The sequence below is a fragment of the Ammodytes marinus genome (genome assembly GCF_949987685.1).
Source record: "Ammodytes marinus genome assembly, chromosome: 6".
Classification (NCBI taxonomy): Eukaryota; Metazoa; Chordata; class Actinopteri; order Uranoscopiformes; family Ammodytidae; genus Ammodytes; species Ammodytes marinus.
In genome coordinates, this window is record NC_137235.1 from 3,986,826 (window position 1) to 3,996,825 (window position 10,000).

The 10,000-nt window shown below is 40.2% G+C and overlaps 1 protein-coding gene across 1 annotated transcript in view; it reads right to left on the bottom strand.

Annotated features, from left to right (window-relative positions):
• slit1b (slit homolog 1b) overlaps positions 1-10,000 on the bottom strand; it is a gene marked incomplete at both ends in the record, with an annotated part of 66,600 nt that overhangs the window by 30,746 nt on the left and 25,854 nt on the right. The window contains 5 exons of the mRNA XM_080029889.1: positions 276-423; positions 892-1,055; positions 2,289-2,360; positions 2,822-2,893; positions 3,342-3,413. Coding sequence (XP_079886015.1) covers positions 276-423; positions 892-1,055; positions 2,289-2,360; positions 2,822-2,893; positions 3,342-3,413 — 528 coding nt within the window. The remainder of the gene's footprint in view (positions 1-275; positions 424-891; positions 1,056-2,288; positions 2,361-2,821; positions 2,894-3,341; positions 3,414-10,000) is intronic.

The following is a 10,000-nucleotide window of genomic DNA, read 5'->3' on the forward strand; positions in this document are numbered from 1 at the left end:
TAAGTTTGTGTTTATTCTGTGCACCAATCAGACTACTGCAAATTCCTTGTATGTTTGAATTTAGTACCTGGCAATCAACCTGTCATTTTTTTGGGCATTTTCAAGCTTTATTAGATAGTACAGAGTTGAAATGGGGAAATGACCTGCAGTAAAGGTCCACGGGTCGGACTTGAACCCGCGACCACTGCAACGAAGGCCGGAGCCAATATGGTACGCACTCTATCCACTACGCCACCGGAGCGCCCCGAACATGTTATTTTTTCAGGTGTACTCACATCTCTGTCATGGCCTCGGGCAGGTGTGCGGGTATAGCGGTGAGGCCCCTCCCTCTACAGTCCACGATGTTGTTGCTACAGGAACACATTGGAGGACAGGAGCCCGATGCCAGGCTGCACGGCTGGACAAACGCACTGCCACCGTTGCCTTCAAACAAACAAGAAGTTAAAAAAAAAAAATGGTTACAACTACTGATCGATGCTGATTATTATAAAAAGCCAAAAATGGGTCTATCTCTAGATACACAACTCCATCTACGTCATCCACACTTTTGTTTACTTTATTTTAAGCTTGTTTTAACCATAACACAAAGACACATACACACAATACACTCACAACAACAACAACAACAACAACAACAACAACAACAACAACAACAACAACAACAACAACAACAACAACAACAGAAGACAAAAAATTAAATAAAAACAAGACAAAAAAAATATTATATAGCTTGAAGGTAGACGTCCACACTTTTAAGTGTGTAATTTTTGTTTCCTTATTATTCTTTTAAAATACAATTCACAAGACAGAGACATAACATAACACACATATACATACAAACATACATATATACATACATGAAAGTGTGTGGAAGAGTGTGTAGTGTGGTACCTGAGCAGGCGAAGTCGCTCTTGCGCAGCTCAGCGAGGTTGAGCCCCCTCAGGCTGGGAGGGGAACTGCACTGAGTGTAAAGACCTAACGCCGTGCGCTGACGTAACCACGGAGACAACCAGGCCAGGTGGCAGTCGCAGCGCAGGGAGTTAGAGTGCAGACGACTGGGACAGAAGAGAAGACATACGGAAGGTTACTGTAGATGTTAAAGGAAGGATGACATTCAATTCAATCCCTACACCTTTATTTATACCTGCCCAGGGACTACAGGTGGAAAGTGCTAAGACCAAGTTTTTTTTTCAGCCGAGCTAAGCGTCTAAGTGCTTAGGGTGTCATACTGTATGCAATGTAAAGCCCACTGAGGCAAATGTCTATTTGTGATATTGGGCAATACAAATAAAACTGATTTGATTTGATTTGATTTGATTTGATTTGATTTGATTTGATTTAGACCTGGTACACTGTATAAAACATCTCTCCTTGCCCTAAACAAGATTAATCATCCATTTTGTCAATTGTCCCTGTTCAAATAAAGTTACATCATAATTAATCCCACGATGGGCAATTGGTTATGAGCAGCGGGTTGTCTTGTACACAGAAAACAGAGGTCACACAAGAAAATCAAGCAGATAGAACCTTATAACCAAGGAGCTTAGATGTGGAAGGAATCTACTAATAAATAATCCATTACTGGTCAAAGAGACTTTAAGGTGGGTATACTTCAAATACACAGTATAAGAAAGCAGCAATAGAAAGCATTTTTAAAAATGTTTAAAAAATTCAACTCATTGCCTATCAAGGGCTCATGTGAACAGCAGAAACTGATATGTTATGTCAATGTTGTCAAAGCACAGTCGCCTTCCTTTTTTTAATGAATTTCTTAATTTGTCAAAAATGTTAGACTTTGGGTATGGATGGATGGGTGGGAGGGGGGACTGTTCTTGCATGTGTGAATATCTCTGGGTGTGTCTTAAGCAGCTTGTGTTACATTTGCTTGTATGAAAAGTGCTATATAAATAAAGTTTGATTGAGAGATAGATAGATAGATAGATAGATAGATAGATAGATAGATAGATAGATAGATAGATAGATAGATAGATAGATAGACAGACAGACAGACAGACAGACAGACAGACAGACAGACAGACAGACAGACAGACAGACAGACAGACAGACAGACAGACAGACAGACAGACAGACAGACAGACAGACAGACAGACAGACAGACAGACAGACAGATAGATAGATAGATAGATAGATAGATAGATAGATAGATAGATAGATAGATAGATAGATAGATAGATAGATAGATAGATAGATAGATAGATAGATAGATAGATAGATAGATAGATTGATGCATTATGGGTAACGTAGTGCATTGGAGCAGAAGGACTCACAAGGTGCGGAGCTTCGGCATGTGGTTGAAACTGGAGACTGGAATACTAGTGATGTTGTTGTTGTTCAGCGTACTGGGAGAAAGAGGGACACATAGAAAAATCATTCAGAAAGAATTCATTACAGGTGCCTCGAGGAACTTTCAGTGTGTGTTCATTCTTGCGCCCCCTTTGGACAAAAGCTGTAGTGTTTTTACTACGCCAGCTGTTGTTCGTGGGTGAGTGTACCCAGACAAAGGCATTAAGAAAAACTATATAGAAATAGCATTCTTTGCACTGATGGTCTTGTTAGCTGTTGCATGTCATTTATGACCATCACAGGAAAAATTTGACTGTTACAGAAATATTTGAAAGTTCCTCGTAGCACCTTTAAAGTATTTTTAACAAACAATTTAAAGTCTATCAGATAACAGGCTAACAGTATATTTCATAGGCCCCAAAAAACTAAAGGGGGGAATTGACTGAGCTAGAGAAGCAAATTAATATGAATCTAAAATACTTCTAAAGCTTTAAAGTGATTTTTGAAGGATACTCACAGGACTTCCAGAGATCTCAGAGCTCTGAAGGCGCCCTCCTCTATGCAGCTGATGTGGTTCTTATCCAACTGACTGGTGATGAGAGGAACATGATAATGCATTGTTAGTCAATTAGTTTCTATCCGTACTAACTGGATACATACTCTACAAATAAAGATATTTTATTTTCATATATATTTTTATATTTTGAATAGTTTTCTTCTTTAATCCCCTATTTTCTTTCTCTGCTTTGTATGTGCGTGTGTGTGTGTGTGTGTGTGTGTGTGTGTGTGTGTGTGTGTGTGTGGGACATACTGTACATAAAAGCTGTTCAGCAGGGACAGCTTGGGGACAAAAAACTTTTCTCTAATTGGTTGAACACTGATTTTGGGTCAGTGGTTTATGTTTGGTTGGTTTTGGGTTTAAGCAATAACTAAGGTTTTAGTTATGGTTGTTCTCCAGGAAATGTACCCAAAAAAGTCCCCTATAGGACAAAATGTGTACTGTATGTGTGTTTGTGTGTGTTTATACTTTCACACACAGGTTTTTGATGTCCGTGGCTCCCCTGAAGGCTCTCCTTGGGATGGCCTGGATGAAGTTCTCACTCAGGTCCCTGGAAAAACAAAGAAACAGACAGAAAGTTGTTGTAGAGACTAGAGACACTGATTTTGTCTGAAGTTGTCTGTATTTCAGGTTTGTACATTCAAAAGCAAGCAACAATCCCTGCAAACCGACCACACCACTCTGTCCTATTTGAAATTCAAATTTGAAACGCAATGCAGTTCATAGCCTAAACATTCTAGATTTGGGACGGAAAATTAATTGTGTTATTATTTTTTTCTTCATTATTCAATGATGATTGTGCAATGTTGTGTTGTCATATTGCCATTGCCATTAAAGCACCCTGATTATAAGAAAGCCTTCATATGTTAAGGCCAGACTACTGAAACTATATACAGCCCCAGAAAAAAATAAGAGACCAGTCTGGATTTTTCTTAAATCTTCATCTCTACATTACTTATTGAAAATGCTCTTAATGACAAAACATCTATTGGAATTTGGTAGAAATGTTGTCAATAGTTTATATTAAAAAAACAAAATGTTCATTCTACTCAAACATATGCCTATAAATAGTGAAACGAGAGACACTGAACATTTGGAGTGGTCTCTTAAATTCTTCCAGAGCTGTATATTTTAAATAAAACATTGAACCTGTATATGAATCAATAGCATAGTAGATACATTTTTAAATTGTACAGTATATCTAATCATCCAGTTGTGTATTGTGTATAACCACCCTGGGTCATCCTGCAGCCTTCACCCACTTCCAGTCTGATACGCACCATTACCCGCTAGCTTCCTACCAATCTAAACAGCCATTTATCTTTGTCTTGATGTAGTTCTTTATCTAATGTAGATCTTTAGGGGAAGGGGAGGGGGGTCAGCATGTGTGTACAACAACAACTATAATGTATAAACAAGGTTTGTCACATGGGTTTATTTGAACATCAAGCAGTGAGGGCTATAACAAGCTGTAACGGAAAACAATACATGGATGTTAAAATAGCAACAACAAGAACTGAATCCAACAGATAAAAAGCAGAACTATAGGAGAGATAAAAGTGTGTGTATGTGTGTGTGTGTGTGTGTGTGTGTGTGTGTGTGTGTGTGTGTGTGTGTGTGATGTGTGTGTGTGTGTGGCTTCCCTGCAGGACCTCAGACACACTCCATTAACGTCAGGGTCAAACCAGAGAGGGGCTGACAGCAGAGGGAACACCCACTTATCGAAGACACACACACACACACACACACACATACACACACACACACACACACACACATACACACACACACACACACACGCACACACACACACACAAACACACACACAGATATAATATATGTACTGTTCCCCATCCTGCCTCAACGCAGGTACAAATTCATCCAACAGAATGTAGTGCTGAGCTTGACTCTGTTTTTTTTCTGTGTTTTTCACGATGAGTATTTCCCCTGCAGAATATGACAGTCAGGAAACCATTAAAGTAGTAGCGTGCCTGTAGAATCACTTAGTGGGCGATGTATTCAGAGGCAGATATTGTGTTACTGCTCATGTGTGATGAGATGAAATGTATTTTCCCTGACCTGCTGTTATTGCATATCAGTGATTCTTGAGAACCGGGACAAAAGGCCATCTTGCATAATGTAACTGCTGTTATCTTAAAAAATAAAAATATTTAAAATTGGAGATGTTATTAGGGGGAAAAACGCCCATTTTGATAAAAAGGATAAAAGCTGGGAGGTTGTATCAAAGCGTATAGCTCAGTAGCTTAGTACATGTTGGATACATACATGTCATTTCATTTGCCTAAACATAGGGTTTGTACTTTTTCAACATTGCACCCTGTTTTGTCCCACTTCTCAAGAATGACTGATATACGAAAGCCCAGTTCACACCAAAGCAACTCAACACACATAGAAACAAAACGAAACTGCAACGCCCAAATCATGAACATTCTGAAACGCAGTAGTTAGCTGATGATGCTGTATAGCCTACTGACACAAGGAACGCAACACATCGATTGTCTTGAGTCACCACACCCCACACAATCTAAAACCGTTTTCTGTTTCCATTTTAACCTGTCATTTTTAATGTATTTAAATGTTCTATTTCTATTCATTCACTTTTCTAATGTGTGTATTATGTGTTGTAATCTTGCCCCTGTAAAGCACTTTGAATGGCCTTGTGTCTGAATTGTGCTATAGAAATAAACTTCTCTTCCCTTGCCCTTGCCTTGAACATAACACTAGTGAATTCAATATTTCTAGAGCTGTACCTCCCTACATGGATGTCGACTTGGCTGGACGATGGTTCTAAAACGCTAAGTGGAACCTGCTTACATGCGTGTGTATTATACACTACTTAAAGGTGCAGTGTGTAATATGACATCATCAAGAAAGTTCTACAAAGTTCTAGAATGCAACGCTCCCTGGGTAACCCCAACCCTTTCGAATAATAACAGAAGCTACAGTGGCCTTCAAGGACAAGAACAATTCTAAATTTTAAACAATACACCTGATGACATTCCAACTATGACACTTTCAAGATGGCGGCACTAGGCCTTGGTCCAAAATACGCAGAAATATGGACATATATGAGACCCTTTCTAAGGGAAAAAAAAAATTATTCAAATTTTTTTTTTAAATGTACTTATGGATATTATAATTACTTTCTACAAAATCTGCTAGGAAATAAAACCCAAAATTCTACACACTGCAGGTTTAAAACATCCTTATGAATATTATATTTATTTTCTACCAAGTCTGATAGGAAAAAAATAATAATTCCCTTTACACACTGCACTTTTAACAGATACAACATGATAGCTTGGGAAACTTAGCATAGCGTATACTAAAACAAGTTGAGCTGACAGTGTAGAGTTGATCCTAACAATCTGAACCTGAAATGTCCTTAAATGGCCACCGTACATTGGATAAACCCCATTGATTTGCTTTAAGTTACGGCCTTTCTTCTGGCTCCACCATATTTGTTATACTTGTGGTACAGATTCAAGCAATGCAGTGACCCTTGTCTCAACAATACGCTGACATTTAGGGTCATACAAGGCGCCAGAGCCGGCCCAAGCCTTCAGGGGGCCCTAAGCGAAATATGATTAGGGGGCCCCTCTCCAATGTTAGCGCTGCTGAAACTATAGATCTTTGTTAAATATCATTCACACACCCAGTGTTTTCCGCTAGTGCCTCCACTGTGCGGCTGTGTGAAAATATTGGACAGCCGAGATTCAGACCCTCCTAGGGAGGTCCGGGGGTTTGCCCCCCCGTGAGATTTTTTTAACCTTTTTAAAGTGAAATGCATGAATCTGGTGCACTTTGAGAGGAAAATGAAGAGGCTAAATCTGAGAAAATTGTGTGAACAAATAATTTGGAGACACTGGGTCAGATGAGTTAGAAGCTATTGAAGAAGGACACATGGATTTTCCATAAAAATATTAATATAAAATAAAATATTATGGAGGGTCCTCTGGGTTGGGCTTGGAGCTCTTTTTCTTTTACGGGACATATTTCTCTGTAATATAGTGAATGCATTTAAATGTAGTGTGAGGAACGAAGCAGAAGAACTCTGTTGTCCAGCTACTGTATCTTTTTTTTCCACAGACAAGGCTGAAATAGGCTATAGACTATACACAGTGCATGGGCAACTGAGGGCAGCCCCATTTCCAATTGTTTTTAAATAAACTCAATACACACTGTGCATGGATGTGAACGTGACATAATTTCGGATTTCCTCCCAGATGAACTGATTACATTTTTAGGCTATTAATTATCTAGACCAAAACATTTTATTCCTTTTTTTGTATGATAACTCACATTTGCATAATATGATGTTAATATCAAACACACAAACTAAAAAAAAAAATATATATATATATATTTATTTTAATTTTTAGGGGGCCCCCCAGGCAGTCGGGGGCCCTAAGCGGCCGCTTAGTTCGCTTATGCCTCGGGCCGGCTCTGCAAGGCGCTAGTGTAAGGCAAGGCAGGACAAGTTTATTTCTATAGCACAATTCAGACACAAGGCCATTCAAAGTGCTTTACAGGGGCAAGATTAAAATACATAAAACACATCAGAAAAGAGAATGAATAGAAATAAAACATTTAAAAGCGAATGAATAGAATTAGAATATTTAAGTGCAATACAATTGAAGAAAACAAAGCCGTGCAACATGTTACATTTTGAGGGATTTAGGAATAGCAAAGTGTGTGTCAATTTTTGAGCCACCCAACCATTTTATTTACAGTCTTTAGGGAGTTAGTCGGCCGCCATAGCTAAACCGTGTCCAATCAATCTGCTCTCAGTTCAGTGTCAGTTACAGCTCTGGTTCTGTCCACGTTTCAGCGGTACACCAGAGGAAGACTCATGGAGAGGTCAATGGTTCGAAGTAGCAGGACAGCCAGGAATAAAATACATCGGGGAAAAAAAAAGAGTCAAAAACTAGATTTGAGAAAAATTCAACTAAACTTGGACACTGTTTGAGGGGATTTTGATGGGACAATAAAACTTGAGTTATTACTGTGTTTTGAAGCCAAAGCTGAGCCGTGTCTGAGACATGAAAGGACCAGTGAAGAGGTGATGAGAGATATACAGAGTGATAGGAGAGAGAGAGGAGGACAAACGGATGGATAGACAGATTAGGCAGATAAACAAAAAAAAGAAATAAAAGGGTCAAAAAAAGAGTATGAACAGAGCAAGTTGAGGGGAGAATGTCTTCTGGAAATTAAGATAAGGAAAAAGATGTATGTTATATTTAAATCCCATCCCAATAAATGTATTGATACGACATGATCCAAATGTATCATTCGACTTATTTGAAAGTTGTTGTAGGGAGGGAGGGAAGGAGAGAGAGAGAGGGGGAGAAAAGGAGAGAGAGAGGGGGGAGAGGGAGAGGGAGAGAGAGAGAGACGTCAATGTGACAGTTGGGGGCTTGATGGAAACAGACAGGGGACAAACTAGACGAGGTCAAGTTGTACACACACTTTTCCTGCTTCTTTTCAGAGGTTAGCTCAATGCCAGGGAACCAAACTTAGATTAAGGACCGGTCGGGAATCACAGGATGCTTCTGTCTGCCTGCCGTGAAATGTTAGGTCTGAGTTGGATGGGGATTTGGACCCACACACACACACACACACACACACACACACACACACACACACACACACACAAACACAATATTAAAGATGCTTTCTCATCAGGTTGTCAAGATATCCGTTTCCAGGACCCCGGGAGAGGATATGATGTTTACTGGAGGGAAACACAGACTGGTCACAGCTGGACCTGTGTGTGTGTGTGTGTGTGTGTGTGTGTGTGTGTGTGTGTGTGTGTGTGTGTGTGTGTGTGTGTGTGTGTGTGTGTGTGTGTGTGTGTGTGTGTGGACAGTAGGTAGTCTCTTAATATTTGCTCTCTCTCCCACTATCTGCTCTATTCATGTTCTGATCCGTTGGGTCATCTCTTGTGTGTGTGTGTGTATCCTCCCTCCCTCCCTCCCTCGCTCCCTCTCTCCCTCGCTCCCTCCTCTTCATCCTCTCATTGTCCGTCCATCTCTCCCGCTCTCCCTCCCTCCTTCGCTCATCCCTCCCTCCCTCCCTCCATCCCTCCCTGCCCCAATGGAGGCTGAGAAAGGTAAACTTTCCCACTCCATCGGGTCAAACACGGGTTAGTTTCAGTCCAGCAATGTGACTGGTCAGAGAGGTATTTTTCCCCGGGGGGGCGCTGGTGGTGTAGTGGGTAGATCCCCCACTCAGTCCTCTGAATGTCCTTCCTCTCTCTGCCCCATTTCGTCTCTGTCTCTCCACACTATCAAAATAAAGCTTGAAAAGGCCAAAAATATCTTTATAAAAAAAGAAGATATTCTCTTTTCCCACAACTCTTTAAAGTTGAGACGGCCGTCTTGACAATGCACGCCTCCACCGTTGTATTAAAACGATACACTTTCATTTTCTATGTATAGTTATGAAAATACAGGTAGCATTTGTTTTTAGTTGTACTGTAGCAAGTGTGACGATAAGCCGGTAAATATTTAAATAGGTGTTGAAGCCAAATAGAGTAGTTCAGCCTATATATCGATACCATTGTTGCTAGCTATGTCACTTTGTTTACAGAACCATTTACAGAGCCTAGGCTGTGTATTAACACTGGATTTTTTTTTTTTACAATGCACAAACAGTACAGACAGATAGCGGATCTTGAGGAGATATTCACTGATTTTGACTAAAAGTGATTTGGACAACAAGCGTTCTCCAGAATCGCTGACTCATCCTTTAATGTAGCCAAGAAGCACTAGATACACACACATTGCTGAAACCTAGCGTTGAAAAGCAAAGCACACATCTGGTTTGACCCGAAACCATGCAGGTCAGCAGACAGAGTCAGAGCGACAACATGGTTAATATTTCATTGTCATAGTCTGGTCCCCCCTTCAACCTGACAAGCACAATATACACAGGTTAAATAAGTAATCAAGCACACAACCAAAATACAACTGACAGACAGAGAGACCGCGGAGGAGTACAGGAAGGAAGAGAGAGAAAGAGAGAAAGAGAGAAAGAGAGAAAGAGAGAGAGAGAGACAGACAGACAGACAGACAGACAGACAGACAGACAGACAGACAGACAGACAGACAGACA